The sequence below is a fragment of the Sabethes cyaneus genome, chromosome 1 (assembly GCF_943734655.1).
Source record: "Sabethes cyaneus chromosome 1, idSabCyanKW18_F2, whole genome shotgun sequence".
NCBI lineage: Eukaryota > Metazoa > Arthropoda > Insecta > Diptera > Culicidae > Sabethes > Sabethes cyaneus.
The window spans coordinates 36230509-36246328 of record NC_071353.1 but is presented as its reverse complement, the minus strand read 5'-3'; the positions used below and the strand labels follow the sequence as shown (position 1 = coordinate 36246328).

The window sequence follows — 15820 nt, the reverse complement described above, 5'->3', positions numbered from 1 at the left end:
CACGGACATTAAAGAAAGCTGATCGACGAATTCTTGTGGTTTTTGAGCGCTATATTCTGCAATCATACTTGGTAGCAAAATAGAAAATGGACTGTGGCGCAGACGCATGCACATAAGGGATTAGAGAACGGCAGCCTAGGAGCGACAGTACTGGAGAATCATAATTCATTCCGTTCAGGATCGATAACGGACCACCACCACTTAAGAAATCACCACCAATTGTAGAAATCTTGATCTGATAGCTGCTGACAAACAGTCGATCTTGAGCCTTTGTCATTAATCTCTGTTCTCTGAATTATCAACTCTCAACGGTGTAAACATACAGAAGTGAATTAGACAATTTGCAGAAAACAGTTTATAACTTAAAAATCGAGGGGTGTCGGTTTTACCTACAGTGTCGGTTTTACCCGGATTACCCCTACGCACTGTCGAATAATTCGTCCTTCCCAAAATATTTCATCACCAAATTTCCATTTGGTAATTCCGCCCGACAATTTCAAAACAATCTCGCTCTCACTCTTGCAATGCAAAATACCAAATTTCTTTTCAATGCAGTATGACGAAACGAACGTTTGGCTTAGCGCTGGAAACTCCGCTCCTAATCGATAAACAGTATCATCATCGTTCGCTCAGTAGTCAGCCTCAGCAGTCGCATCGCATCCAGCCAGACTCAAGTGGACGACGAACGTCTCACATAGGAAGTTATAAGTTCAGTTATTCGCAGCCGCTCGGGAGAATAAGACGTTTTCTCTCCACATTCGTTGCCAGCCGTGCGCGATCGCGTGCAGTTTTCGTGTGATCATCCCCTAGTTGTCGCGATCGAGTTTACCGCGACGCCATTCACGGAACAGAATATTAATGCAGGCTTACCGATAGGAGGTGCTGCAAAACAAAGCGGCCGATAGTAACCAATTATCGGATAAAACAACAATCTACATCGGAAAGTGTAATGAAAACGGTGCTTAGCCAAGTTTGCGTCCTCGGATTGTTTGTGCTTTCGCTAGTGCATGGAAGTCATGCGGCCTTAAAAGGTGACGTTCGAAGCTAAAGGTCAGGGGTGGGTATTACTAGGATTGATACTATTTTAATCGAATAGCAGACTGAGCGATCTTTTACATTTTTGATACAAGTTCGAGTTAAAATCTGTTCTGTGAATATAACAACAAAACAAAAACAAAACGTGAACAGTGATTCTCTCGGTTTGTAATATCATCAAAAACAGGTTAGACAATGATGCAATTCGTTTTTGTTCCACTTTCTGCACCCTACTTTACGTAAAATGCAGTAGAAGGAAGTCGGTTAAAGGTTTCACGATGAGAATGTCGTCTTAGGTGCAACCAGTAGGAGCCGCATTTCAATTTCAGCCACTGATTTTGAGCTCCCCTGGGTTTCTCAGAACAATGTTGCTTCTATTAGAATATATTAACAATCAACAGACACTTAAGTGTTTAAATTGTTTTTTTACCGGCTATTCTGAACTGATAACCCAATACTTTGGTTATCAGTAATAAGTTTTAGCGTTACTTATTCTACTTTATTTTTTCGGCATTAATCCGGTTATTCAGTGACGAATTTAAGGTTTAAACACGCGTCATTGACTTCTGGGATTTCAAAAGCAGTTTTTATGCTCGAAATAATAATTATGTTGATGAAACTGTTTTTACTTCATTCTTTGCGCCTGTCGGAACACAATGATAAATTTTCGTGAACATATCATTTGTTTTGCTTATAAAAACTGCTTTTGAAATCCCAGAGACTAGAGACACTAGAGACAATTTACATAACTTAAACAAACAGATAACAATAGTTATTCCTATCAGGAAGTAGGGTTGCCAAGTGGTCGGTTTTTGGCCGGTCCGGCCGGTTTTTCACTTGCAAAGCCGGTTTTGCGACGTATGAAGCCGGATTTGTTCTTTTTGCCTGGCCTGTTAAGTTTTCTGATAAATGTATTAGCAATCCTGAACACTGGATCATTGAAGATAGCTAGTTTTGCAGTGATAATACCTTGCCTCTGGCGATAATATACATTAAATTGTCCACTAGCGCCAGAAGCAAGTACCTATAGTTGTCACTCAAAAACTAGCTATTTTCATGGGAAACTGTCAACCGACTCCCACTTGTTTTACACATTACAGGCATATTCTCTAATACGCTGCTACAACCCCCCCCCCCCCCCGTACTCCCGCATTTTTGGAAGGCAGGACCGAGCGGCCGGTTTTTGTCATTTTCAGACTTGGCAACCCTATCAGGAAGCCAATTTCAATTATGGCAGTTTTTTAGGCTATTCAAATTTTCCACGCCCCGCATTTATAATTAGTTAGGACATCTATGCGCGGGATAAAGGTGGCGTCCTTGAGATTATTTTCTAAAAAGCTGTCGTTGGGAAGCGCGATATGATAAGCTTTCGCAGGAATACGAGAACAGTATAGATGATAAAGATGATAATCAGGTTTTCATGCAGATGAGATGCAGTGAAGTCACACTCTTGACAGGGCCGGCACTAGCCAATTTATCGCTCCAAGCAAATCCTCACAATGGCGCCCCCAGCATTTAGTCATAAAAGTAAGGTAGGTTTATTCGGATAGATATTGCATTTATAACGAAGTCAAAATTACAAAATAGTTTATTTGACACTTTCTATACCTTTAGAATTAATTTTTGCGTCCCATCTAAACAATTTTACTTTTTATTCGTGACTAATCGCTCATAAACATAAAATATATTGTAAAAGTATTGCAATGAGCCGAATGCTTAGCATTTGTCAAAACATGTTTAAGCTTTCTGCAGGTATTTTAACGATTATTTTCCTGCTTCCAATGTCACAGAAAAAACTAAAAGCATTATCTGATGCTTCTTTAACTGTTCGAATCTAAATTTGAAGCATACAACATGTAGTAGTAAGTAAAGCCATTCTAATTTTCATCATTTTTAGGATGGATTTAATGAATACTCCAAAAGTTCTTGTGCTGATTTGACTAAAACACACTTACCTTCCGATCCGTGAACTTTGAAATCACTGAAAAGCGATTGTTAAAACATATTATTAAAATTATGCAACTGACTTTATTGCTTAAACTCGTCGTACCGTTTTAAAATCCGTCCATCAAAATTCTTCATCGTCCGAACTAAAAATCACAACAATGTTTACGAAGCTAACGCGCATGTATTTGCGTAGAACGGCATGACAAATGTTATTCTGCAAAATTTCTGCAGGTCAGGTAAGTTTTCTTGGCTGTAGAATAACGGCAATGCCTTGCGTGAGTTATTTTTATTTATAAACGACGGAAATTAAAACGATCAGTCAACATTTTCTTCTTCGTCGCACGAAAAAACGTAGGAAATTTGGCTGGTAGGACTTCTTTAGTGATAAAAAGCATTTAAATCGATTTCAGCTCACTTTCATTGATCGCGTATGATAGACAACAAACTAAAATATTAGGGAATAACTAATTTTGCATTGTGTGTCATAAAAATACTGATATTTTAAATAATTTGTGTTGGATAGGACGGGAATAGGAAATTACGACGAAGCAGTAACATACCCTTCATCTCACAATTTAAAAAATGTTTTCGTAAAATTGATAACAGTATCTAAAGCCTTCTACTCTAAATTTCAGAGTGAAATCGGTTTGTCATTTGAAAAAAAGTTTCTTCTTGTGGCAGGAGCGGATTTAATCCTCGAAAATAAGTGACGCATCAAAGTCTCAGTTAACCGCCATTTCTCTTGCATAATGGTCGGAGTTTCGAAACCCATTATCAGAATAACAAACCTTCAAAAACCAAAGAAGTTCGGTTCAGAATACCTGTTGCTTCAGAAACTTCGTCCTCATACCTTGCTGCTTCATCAACAGATGAATAATTTAATTTAATAGCGTCAATACAACCATTCTACCCCACTTGTCTGAGTATTTTAATTGTTAAGTTTTGTTGCAAGTAGGTTTTCATCAGAATAATCAAGGCTGTAATTTTGTAGCACTGCAACTCGGATTTTTTGTTGGCGGAGTACAGCCGGAAAGCGGAGCTTGCTGTACATACTATATTGATGTTGACCAGCACGGATTTTTCCCGAAAAGATCGGTAACCACGAATCTGATGCAGTTTATTTCCCGGTTCTCGCAAAGTTTGGATTCTAGCTTTCAAACTGATGCTATTTACTTGGATTTGAAAGCTGCATTCGATCGAGTAGATCATAGAATACTGCTTTGCAAAATGGAGCGACTAGGTGTATCTCTGACGCCGTATGCTGGTTTAGATCTTACTTGACTAACAGAAGCTTATGTGTCAAAATAGGATCAAGTATCTCTAATCGCTTCTCCAACCAATCTGGAGTTCCGCAAGGCAGTAACCTCGGCCCGCTACTCTTCTCGATTTTCATAAACGATGTCTCTTGTTTACTCCCACATCATTACCGACTCTTTTATGCTGACGATACAAAAATTTTTAAAGTTGTTACGTGCCTGAACGATTGTATGGAACTGCAGGAGTACTTGAATACGTTTGTGAACTGGTGTGCTACTAACCGCTTAACACTGAGCATAGAGAAGTGCAACGTAACTTCATTTCATAGAAAACGATCGCCCATTGAATACAACTACAACATTTCCAACCACTACCTTCTCCGCGTACAGTGTATAAAGGATTTGGGAGTTCTGTTGGACAAGGAACTTACGTTCAAGAACCACTATGACAACATTATCACGAGGGCCAACCGACAGCTGGGGTTCATCTTCAAGATTGCAGACGAGTTTCGTGACCCACTCTGCTTGAAATCGCTGTTCCGCTCACTTGTGAGATCAATCCTCGAAACTAATTTGGTTATTTGGTGCCCATATCATGCTAATTGGTCTCACACAATTGAAATGGTGCAGAAAAAATTCATCCGTTATGCTCTTCGACATCTCCCATGGCGTGATCCGCTCAATTTGCCATCGTACGAGAACCGCTCCCGACTTCTCGGTTTACAGCCGCTGGATCTTAGACGACGAATCGCACAAGCCGTGTTTGCTGCTAAACTTTTAACGAATCACATCGACTGCCCGGCGTTGTTAGAACAGCTGAACATATACGCTCCGGAACGTCCGCTACGCCAACGAAACTTCTTGCACATGGAGCCGCGGAATCATTTAGGGATTATTCATTAAGACGCAACTGTCAGATGAATTTTGTAAAATAAACATAAACATAAAACCGGGGCAATACAGTGGGCCGGTCACGTCGCGAGAATGTCGGACGATTATGCAGTAAAATCTGTTCTCTTCAAGATCTCCATCGGCATTGGGAATAGAGGGACTCAACATGCTAGATGGCTCGGCCAGATTGAAGCCGGTTTGCTTCTGTCGAGACGCTCAACGAATTGGCGACAAGCAGCCCAGGACCAAATACCGCGGAAAGTAACTCTAGATTTATCTCCCGGCTCTTTGCTGCTATAGAAGAAGGAGGAGAGTTTTATATTAACCGCTTATTTATTTAATGCTCCAGTTTTTTCAATGTAGTCGAAATGGCGCCCCCTCAATGTGGCGCTCCAAGCAACTGCTTGTTTTGCTTAAGGGAAGCGCCGGCCCTGACTCTTGTCACTGTTTTTCAAAAATGGAAACGAATGAAATCGCAGATATAGGAAAATCCGGAAACCTTGAAATGCGGTCAGGCATATATCAAAAAAATATTCAAAAAATATCTTTATCTATGCTTTATTACATACATATCTTGCACTTACCTAATAATCGCGAAGTAGGAAAGTAAACATTCTAAAATTGGTAAAATAATGCAAACGAAAAAACAGTTACTTTTGCACGAAACGCTAAGAGTCTGCGAACCAAGTAAAAATCTGAGTTCTCACTTATTTGCAGCGCCTGCTAATTTCTTGCAAGGGTGATTCAACGACGCATTTATGCTGGAACTCGGGCCTACTTTTCCCTCCTCAAGATGTAGATCGATTTTACATAACGTTTCGTAAATTGACTGATCGCATCAATTATATATTAATCCAGATATCATCATATCTTGCCATATTCACGAAAAAAACATCGCTGCCGTGATATTAATCGGGGTTATAACATTTCTTTTCCTCCCTAACGACGCGACGTGGTCGATGCCGTAATGGATCCATATTCAAACAGGAGGCTCAGGAGCCAATAGTTGCACAGATCTTCAGATTGCGGGCCCTATTCTCACAGTCACCTCACCTCACCTTACATCTCTCACGCGCCCTATTCTCACAGTCACCTCACCTCACCTAACGGCTCCCCGTTTGATTTGTACAGTCACCCAGGTGAGCTGGGTCACCTAGGTGACTGTGAGAAACGCAAATTGTCACCTCACCTGAAAAATTTAGGTGAGGTGACTGTGAGAATAGGGCCCTGCAAATCATCCCAAAAGGCTATCTGAATGATTCTCTTCTTTGGCAGAACAGCCTACATATTCCAGCAAAATCATAGTACAAACAGATATTGCAATAAAATAATAGGTAGAATAACTTCAAATGCTCAGAATTTGACAAATTTGATAGCAAAATATTCATGAAGATCCTTGTGAAGATCTATTTGGTCAATAATCGGCTTGTTTTAGCATTTTTTATTCAAATCTATCATCAAAATGTCCGTGGTATCATTTTCGATTTATCCAAATACGTTTCCATATCTCCACAACAAATCTAAAAGAATAAATTATCAAGCAATTCATTTTCTTTTTTCGCACAGAATACGACCCCTGCAAGCATTATGGCCGTCAGGGCATATGTCGTGGATACTCGTACTGTAGAAACCAGCTAGTGAACCAGCGGATTACCATTTGCAGTTACAACTCGCAGGAAGCGGTCGTATGCTGTCCAGAAGATGGCGGTGTCCGGATTGACGACGCTGGGGATCGCAATAATGGACAGCTTTCAACGCCATCAACCAATGCTCGTAAAGCCGTTCAAAGTGAGTCCTTGCCTTCATTTATATCATACAAGATCACTAAAGTTGTTAAATTTTTAGAATGTAACGAATACCGCAAATTGTCGTATAATCGGATTGCGGTCAGTACGTTAACTCTGACACCAACGGTGGTTAGCTTTGAAGTACCGAAGTGCGACAATATTGTTAAGCTGATCGTCGGCGGGAATGTGACGAAACCGGGTGAGTTTCCGCACATGGCTGCCATCGGTTGGCGCCGCGGGAATTACGATTCATTCGATTGCGGAGGATCGCTAATCAGTGATCGCTATGTACTGACGGCGGCCCATTGCTATCTAGAACTGGACGGTCAACTACCGTCCTTTGTGCGGTTAGGTGATCAAAATTTAGTTCGCCAAGATGACGGAGCTCATCCGAAGGATGTAGACATCTTGACGTTCACACGGCATCCGAACTTCAAACGCAGCCAAGGATTATATAACGATATAGCGTTAGTAGAGCTTGTAGAATCGGTAAAGTTCACAAACTTTATTCGGCCGGCCTGCTTGCACGATCGAGAACTAGTGTCTACCGACCAGGCAATTGCTACAGGCTTTGGTCTCACAGAAGATCGTAAGTTTATGCTTTAATTTATTATTATCCATTTAACATCTACCTAGCAGTTTTATTATTCCTTAACAGATGGTGACAAATCAGATGAACTGCTAAAGGTATCATTGAACATATACGACAACGAACTTTGTAGTCGAGGCTATCAGAACAGCCGACAACTTAAGAAAGGTGTAATGCAGAGTCAGTTGTGCGTTGGTAATATAAAAGGCGGCCGAGACACTTGTCAGGGTGACTCAGGGGGACCTTTGCAGATCACCAAGCAGGAAAATCATTGCGTTTTCTACATCATTGGCATAACGTCGTTCGGCCAGACGTGCGGTTCGACTGTGCCCGCCATATACACCAGGGTGGCCTCCTTCCTGGACTGGATAGAACCAATCGTTTGGGGGTAGGCGTCTGCTATCGTAATACGACAATAAATACGAAAGATCGAGAAGTTAAAATGGTTTTATTTCTTGTCCATGCAACTTTGAACTTTTGAAACGTGTAATGTGCACTTTTGTCATTGGTCGAACGAGCAAAACTTTTTATCCACCATTGAGTAGTAAGAAGATACCAAAACAAAAATTTTTGAGAATTTTATTCAGAAAAGAAAACTTTCCTTCTACTGACGACCATAAAACAACACAAAAACTCGAGGTAAAACGAAAAAGATGCTTGTACGTGTCAGTTTCACAAAATACAAATCTAATCTGTTCGCAAAAAGGTCTGAAATGTTCTGAGTTCCAATTGTCAAACGGATACAAATGAAAATTTCAGAGAGATAGTCAACGACACACCATATGCAATTAAACGCACGTATCGTAGCCGACATTGCGTTACTGAGGCACTCATTGTCGTGGTTACTGCATTACTGCGGTTATAAAAACTCTAATACTGTTGATCGATCTTGATAACTTGACGGTCACGGTTTCAATTAAAATTTGTTAAAAAGTAGTTTTATCTTTTATTATGGCCTGAAGATTAATTGACCGAGCAAAAAGCCAGGGGCTGTTTGCCTTAGAAAAAATTCAATTAAAGAATGACCAACGCGACTTGGTAGATCGCGAGTATTTGTCAGAAATCAAATAATTAAGCCAACAATGCGCGTTATTGAGTCCTTAGGCCTTCCTCTAATTCAGTTTCTGTAGTTTACCTTCCTTACAGAAAAGATTGCCAATGAATGCGCCAATGAAAAAATTCAACTGCGATGTAATTTGCAAAATACTTCACGAATGCTACGTGAGCAACTTACTTACTAGTTGGCCTTACGTCTTATAACCCTGCCCTGCATAACGTAATTCCTTTATCTAATTCGGTCCAGGGTAGCTGGTCTCCAGTTCCGCGGGCACCTAGCGCTCGCCAGATCTCGCTCCACCTGGTCTTGCCACCTCGCTCACTGTGCACCTCTTCGTCTTGTTCCTTCTTGATTCGATGCGAAACCCATTTTTGCAGGATTGTTTTCCGGCATTCCAGCTACATGTCTTGCCCAGCGTATCCGTCCAGCTTTAGCCATTTTCTGAATACTGGGCTTGCCGTATAACGCTTTATCACGTGTTTTATCACGCTTCAGGCTTGTTATTAGTCAAAGCTACAATAAACGTTAATGGAAGCTTCTTCGTGCTTCGAAATAGATGCTTAGTTAGCTTCGAGGTAAATTTTTCAGCTGTTAAACATCTAAATCTGGTGATTTTATCAAGCTTCGAGCTTGTTAACAGCTGCTTTTAAAGCTGTAATGAAGCTTAATAGAGGATTTTGCGCACGTTTAAACAGCCAGTTTACACAATGCTGTCAATTCTATTTTTAGGGCGAGTAATAGTTATGCAATATGGTTTTCTAGTCGCCTAATCAACGTCTCATCAACCTTTTTGTAGCCAAAAAAATCTATTTTTAAATTAAAAAAAATGGAACGCGATATTTTTATTTTGCCGTAAACATTGTCGAACGCGATATTTTTAATTTCGGATAACTTTAATTCGTATAAGTAAGCTAATTAAAAATGCATGTGTTTTTTCAGAAATTGAACCCGCTATCGTCTGGTCCACAAGCACTCATCGTATGATCCGCCCCATCTGCCTCTGCAGAACAGACAGTGGGAATATCTTTACACCTGAAAGCAGTCGATAATGTCGATAACTGACAAACTTTTGCTGTCAGCCGAAATTCTTTGATTTGACAGTATGTGTGCTGTGAGCCGAATGAAAACTTGATAGTAGTTTGTAAACCCACTTTAACACCTTTAAGCAGCCTTAAAGTAGTTTGAACGCTGTAAGCACGGGGCGAATCACTTTGAAGTGGTTTATTAAGTAATTTATCGAATATACTAAATAAATATACACATTTACATATACTTTTACCCGGGTGCTAAATATATTTACCGATATTGATGAATATTTTACGAAAGTTTCCACCTTTTTCAATAGGATCTTGAGCTATCAAGTCCCATTACAGTATGAGGGGAAGAGTTGTCATGATGAGGTGGACACATTTAACATAGTAAATATATTTATCACATATTGAATATTTATGCAGGAAGTGATTTACCCCGTGGCTGTGAGCCTCATGAAAGCCTCTACTGTACACTTTAACACCTTTAAGCAGCCGTAAAACGGTTTTATGTTTATGGCTGTTTAGAGGCGGATTGTTTAGCAGAAAAACTCGCTATTAAGCCTGTTTATTAGCCTTTGAGAGAGAACTGGCTTGAAGAACTTAAAGTAGTTTAAACATTGCTTGTTCAACCACCATTTAAGTGCCTTCTTTATGCAGCTTTGATCACCTTAAAGCAGCCAGTAAACAGCAATTGCTCTTGCAATTCAGCTACCGTTGTTATTTGGGTTATTTGTATGTTTATACGGAAACTGTAAAACAGCCTGTAGAGAGGACGATGGAATTCCTGATGTATAGCGTTTTCAAAATCCCCCTTAACAAAATAATCACAGCACAGCTCTTGGTCAAGCTTGTTTATTTTGGTTTATTTCACATCTGGCAACCCAACACCGCCCTAGCTGACACTGACATCTGGTGCCTGCCAAGGTTTGCATCAGGGGGGATCTATCGGTAAGGAATTGTGAAACTCACATGTGAAGGGGCAGGCAGGTGACCAGAATTTTCAATGCCGCTCTTGCTACTTTTTTTCTTATCGATTTGCTGCTCTTGCCTGCATATGTAGCTTTCGAAAAGTTTCTTAGTTTGTTTTATTTACGCTAAAAAGCAGATAAATGCATTATCGGGATCAAAACAATACAAACGACAATTGCGCTGCGTGTTTGGGTTTGAGTTTCTGTCAACTGCAGCAGACAAAAATAGAGTTGCGAGTCCCTTGGCTCGAAATCAATCACACGCCGTTTGGTCCATGACAGTACAAACGTCATGGACCAAACACCATCTGCGGTAACGCACACATGTATGGAATTTGACAGCAATAGATCCCCCCTGGTTTGCATTTTGCACAAATTCTGTCAGTCGGCCATCATCTGTCCGCTTGTGCAGTCTTGTGAAATACTTTTTGTTGTGCGTAAAAAAGTTCTGATTGATTAGCCGTGTTTCTAGTAAAACTAAAAATAACATTCTTAATTTGTTGTTTGCGGCATAGAACGGCATCAAGCCGGTCTGTAACCAAAAACACATTCGGACGGAAAATCAAAAACGAAAATCAGGTAAGCTGGATTAAAATAACAAAACGTTTTACATGAAAATATGAAAGTTTTTTCATTGTTCGGTGATCTAAGCCGCCAAATCGTTTGAAAACGTAAATCGCTGTGAAAAAGACAATTTTTGTTTGAGGACTCGCCATTTTTCGATTATTTCTCTAAGTTGGTCCATGACTCATCCTCGAACTTAAAATCAAATTGGCTTTTAAATTCTTATAAAAAGGATTATTTGGCGAATTCTATATACCTAACAGCCGTAAGAAAAATAAAAAGAAAATCTGAACAGGAAGTAAATATTAGCAAATACATTTAGATTTTTAAAGATATAAGTATAAGTTCAAAACACCGGTATCTCATCCCGGTGCAAATAAATCTTCAAGCATCAAAACAAACACACCTGAGTTTGGAGCATGCATCGTTCCTGAATGATCATGTTTGGCATTGCATAAAATAAATTGCTTCGCGACCTCTTCTCTTGTTTGTCTCCTGCTAAAACTCCAAACCAGCATCAGCAACAGATTGGAGTAGAAACTGTTGCATAGAACCGTGTCACACGCAATGTCTTTGCTTTGTTTTGATTCAAACATAACTGGCCGTGCAACACACAAAGCTTCCCGTTTGAGGGAATAACATTAATACATATCACCGTTAATGTTTTGTTTACATTCAATTTCAGCATCGCAAGAGTCCAAAACAGTGGCTACTAGAAGATACTGTGTGAAAATAGTAATACTGCCAAAAATGGTCGACTCTCAGGAATTGAAAGGCGAGTTTAACGGAGAAATTGAGTGAGTTTTTCATCATTTGTAAACAACCAGTGATTAATATAAACTTTCTTCTCCGCACAGTGTTCATAGCGACGAGGAAATGTTCCCTTTAACTGGAAACTCGGTAAGTTCCAGTCAAATAACTATACAAAGCTATCGGTTCTAATTTAATTTTTCCTTAAAACAGCAATATGAGTTGAAGGATTTAGATAGTCAAACAATGCAGTTATTCAACAGTCAAACATACGCAGATGATGCGAACCGGGTTCTAAATAACAACGACTTTGCCACACACTCCGAGGGCTTTGAGATTCCGGTGACATCAAAAAGCATTGACAACCTAGTTCCAGGCGAAACGATCGAGTTAGAAGTATACACAGCTCGTGTAAACAATAAACCAACATCGACAACGCTCGAGCATTTAAAGCTTTTTCCATCACTGGACGCAATGCTCTTGCCGTGGATCAACTTCCAGGTAAGCCTTCCAAGCGAATCCAGTGACAAAACCAGTTGGATGTTCTCGGGAAAATTGCGCAAACTTTTCGTCAAAATGGGAAACACATGCACATTTAACGTTTCCTTAGCAGCAGCCCCAGATACGGCCACATTCGTTCGAGCCATGGTTGTATGCTCAGCACCAGAGGATCTGCACCATCCGGTTAGCCGTTGTGATAATCACCGTTGTAGTGACAATCTAGACATAGGAGATGATATTAAAATGCATGTAGCACGATGCAAAAATGAGCAGGTTACCTATGTAGGTATCAAAGATGGGAAAGTTTTCGAAGAACGTTTGGCGGTTTTAGTTCCGATGGGACATTCTAACAAGGCAGGAATCACACTAGAATTCGTATGTCAGAATTCCTGTCGCACCATAAACCGTCGCGCTACCGCCTTGGTTTTTACACTAGAAAACGAGGCTGGTCAAATTCTAGGCCGGCAGACGTTTCAAATTAAGATCTGTACCAACATTAAGCGAGACAAGCTAAACGAAGAGAATGCGGCAATGGAAGAAAGCATACGAAAGCGCAAAGCGGCGCAACCTTTAAATATGAAGCGTGGCAAGAAACGGGTTCGCTACGGTTACAGTCAGCAGAACGGTGCAAATGTTCACATTAAAGAAGAACCGGGTACAAGAGGATACGATATCGATCCAGTAACGGTGCAAATCACACTGCCAAGTCGTCGGATGGCCAAACGCTTGGTCGAAAACGCGGTTGGTCTTGTCTCTGCGGCTATCGTTCGTTCCTCCAGCGAAACCGTTCGCAGTCAGCTGATGCAGTATGTGCATGACATTCGACGAAGCAAATGTAAGCACGGACAGGAATCCAGCGATTGGCTAGAGTGGGATACTGAGTAATTTTTCTTTTTGGATTTTAGCTAACTTCGGAATGGCCAACAGTCAGACTAGTGTGGATAGCGATTGACATGGGAGCCCCTCCGGTGCAAAATGTATGCATGTTGTTTTTTAAAAGTTTATTTATTAAGTTTAGCGTTTAACGTTTTACAAATTTACCTGATAACTACTTAATAGAGAACAAACCAGTGACTAAACATATATGGGACGTTTCTTTCAAATGATGACATACCGACTAGACTGGCATGTTTCCGTATATTTATATAGTGAAACAAAAACAACTCAAAGAGCGACGAACGTCCGTGATGGTTTGAATTGTCTATTTATTTTATACGACTCTACATAAGTATGTGCATGGAAGTAAAAAATTTGTCTTGATATGTGACAAAACTAAACCTACAGAAAATAGGTATCTATAAATAATGTTACTATTTTCCATCTAGCATCTCGATAACCTACCAAAGATAGGAAAACTGGTTTCCGCAAGCTCTTGTTGCATTTGTTATTGTTCTGATACTCTAGCATACCTACTAGTCTGTGCGTTTAGCCTAACCTTATTCGCGTAATCGAAAATAATGGTAATCAATGTACAGATGGTTTTGTCCTATCGTCTTTGGTACTTTGTGAATTGCGATGGAGGTAAAAAGTCTTCCCCTTTAAATTTGGATCGAAATCTGAACTATGCTAATCATAATCGGTAACAACGAAAAATTTGTTACCATTAAACCGATTTGGAAGTAAAAACAGCACGGCTTTGCCGGCTAGTAAAAGTAGTGCATAGAAAATAAAAATAAATGGCTTTGCGATGTTTTCCTTTTGTTCAAGAATTGCAATACTATTTCCATCTTTTCTATAAAGTTGACCTATCCAGGACAGAGCTTCTAAGATTTAACGATTAAGAAGTCTTTTGACACGTAAAATTACTCTAACTACATATATCTTTTTAAAATGCTTTTTCTATGTGCATCCTACATTTCGGGAGTTACTGATCATAGTTTGCGGATAGGGAGAATATTTGTACTGATCAATTTTGATTTTTAGTTTCAATTTTTTTTATACCTTGGAATTTCTCGATGGTTTTGGAGGAGGAGTCGGAGGTCTTTTTCGCTCGTCGTAGGCTCCAATCACGATTACGTTATTGTTTCGCGTTTCTACTACGTCGTAGGATGAGTTAATAACTACGGTGGTACTAGCCGCGGTATTCGGAACAGTTGGCAAAGGTTTACAACTGATGTAATGACCGCTAGCACCAGCTAACCGTCTGTGAAGAACACTATCATTAAGCGGAAGGTTACTGTAATCACTGTCACGGGTTTTCATTGGTAACGGTGGTGGAACCAGATCATCCTCCGACGTAGTAGATCCATTGGTTATTATCGAGTTGCGATTGCTGCTGCTCTCGGCAGAACCAAGCGAAGTAGTATCCACGCTTCCACCGGTAAGCGTCTTGATGCTAAGGGTGGGTGTTACAACACTCGGAGGTCGCGACAGGCGCTTCTCCTTTTCCACTTCTGAGCGAAGTGGTCGTTTTGGGTGAAGCTAGAACAAAATAAAAGGTTGTGAAATCATGAATATTGATCAAAGTCAACTACAATACTCAAAGCACGAAGTAGTAATTTTCCTAGATGTTATCATTCCACCCGGCAATATAGAACTAATTACATCAATCAAAGTAATTACTGCGACATTGCGCTGATCAACGCCGCCTACAAGGTGCTCTCCCAGATCTTTCTATGTCGTTTATCCCCAATAGCAAGAGAATTCGTAGGACCAGGATGGATTTATGAAGACCCGCGCTAATAACTACCAAATTTTCTCACCGAAAAATGGTTGGGGCTTGGTTGGTGATCGGCTGGATAATGCGTAACATCGGGGCCTCGCGTATTTCGAGGTATAACATGGACCCCATAATGGTCCTTAGCCTTTTATTCAGCAACTCCTATCTGTACCTTCTCGTCGTACCAACCGGAATACGAGCAACCTTAGCGGAGATCGGATAACCAACTTCGGTGGAAACTTAGGGCGACAAGGAAGAGGGCATGAGCATCTGTTCCCATGTTAGGAGCGGCCTCTAATGCGGCCTTGAAATCTCTCAACCAGCTGCGTGGTTATACTCCACACCAGCAGCGGCTCACGACAGCGTCTGATTAGGAGAGCACGGATGAATTAAGAAATTTGTTGTCTCGTCACTACAACTAGGACGACAGCCACATCACGAGGCTTGGTAGCGTAGCCTAATAAGGAAAACTATGTAATAATACAATGAACAATCAAGGAAATTCGACTTGGAACCTTTAGCATGGACAAAGGCGAGGTATCGAATTTGTACTCTCCAACAAATCCAGTACAAACGTTGGGAGTGCAACGTGCCCACGCATCATATTTTCCTGGATTTAGGGCAGCATACGATACAGTCGAGTGCGAACAGCTATGGCAGATAATGCACGAGAACGGTTTTTCGAACAAACTAACGTGGCTGATCGAAGCTAGCCTGGAGCAAGTGTAGAGTGAAGGCTTTAAAGAAAAGAACGGTCACCTCCCTCGGACAGTGACTATTAACGA

The 15820-nt window shown here is 40.5% G+C and overlaps 3 protein-coding genes across 4 annotated transcripts in view; 2 read left to right on the top strand and 1 right to left on the bottom strand.

Moving 5' to 3' along the window:
- The first annotated feature begins 730 nt into the window (after positions 1-730).
- LOC128744080 (venom protease-like) lies at positions 731-8018 on the top strand. The gene is made up of 4 exons (XM_053840848.1): positions 731-1031; positions 6696-6917; positions 6975-7505; positions 7575-8018. The coding sequence occupies exons 1-4, from the start codon at positions 950-952 to the stop codon at positions 7895-7897; spliced, it is 1158 nt and encodes a 385-aa protein (XP_053696823.1). The 5' UTR covers positions 731-949; the 3' UTR covers positions 7898-8018.
- A 2944-nt stretch (positions 8019-10962) lies between these two features.
- LOC128733051 (cellular tumor antigen p53-like) lies at positions 10963-13441 on the top strand. Its single transcript, XM_053826624.1, has 5 exons — positions 10963-11140; positions 11811-11922; positions 11983-12025; positions 12089-13211; positions 13282-13441. Exons 2-5 carry the CDS (start codon positions 11876-11878, stop codon positions 13326-13328), a joined length of 1260 nt encoding a protein of 419 aa, XP_053682599.1. The 5' UTR covers positions 10963-11140; positions 11811-11875; the 3' UTR covers positions 13329-13441.
- Positions 13437-15820, bottom strand: part of LOC128733034 (dedicator of cytokinesis protein 1) — a 71416-nt gene continuing 69032 nt past the window's right edge. The window contains exon 11 of one of the 2 annotated variants that reach the window (XM_053826583.1): positions 13437-14797. In XM_053826583.1, the coding sequence (XP_053682558.1) occupies positions 14312-14797 (486 nt within the window). In that variant the 3' untranslated portion in view covers positions 13437-14311. The remainder of the gene's footprint in view (positions 14798-15820) is intronic. The other variant, XM_053826582.1, reaches the window with a different exon arrangement.

Bases quoted from the DNA above. Each gene is read 5' to 3' on its own strand.
- LOC128733051 (XM_053826624.1), top strand. From the start codon at position 11,876: ATGGTCGACTCTCAGGAATTGAAAGGCGAGTTTAACGGAGAAATTGA. The intron at 12,026-12,088 runs GTAAGTTCCAGT...TCCTTAAAACAG, and splicing joins TCCCTTTAACTGGAAACTCG to CAATATGAGTTGAAGGATTT. The intron at 13,212-13,281 runs GTAAGCACGGAC...TTTGGATTTTAG, and splicing joins TGACATTCGACGAAGCAAAT to CTAACTTCGGAATGGCCAAC.
- LOC128744080 (XM_053840848.1), top strand. From the start codon at position 950: ATGAAAACGGTGCTTAGCCAAGTTTGCGTCCTCGGATTGTTTGTGCTT. The intron at 1,032-6,695 runs GTGACGTTCGAA...TTTTTCGCACAG, and splicing joins AAGTCATGCGGCCTTAAAAG to AATACGACCCCTGCAAGCAT. The intron at 7,506-7,574 runs GTAAGTTTATGC...ATTCCTTAACAG, and splicing joins CTTTGGTCTCACAGAAGATC to ATGGTGACAAATCAGATGAA.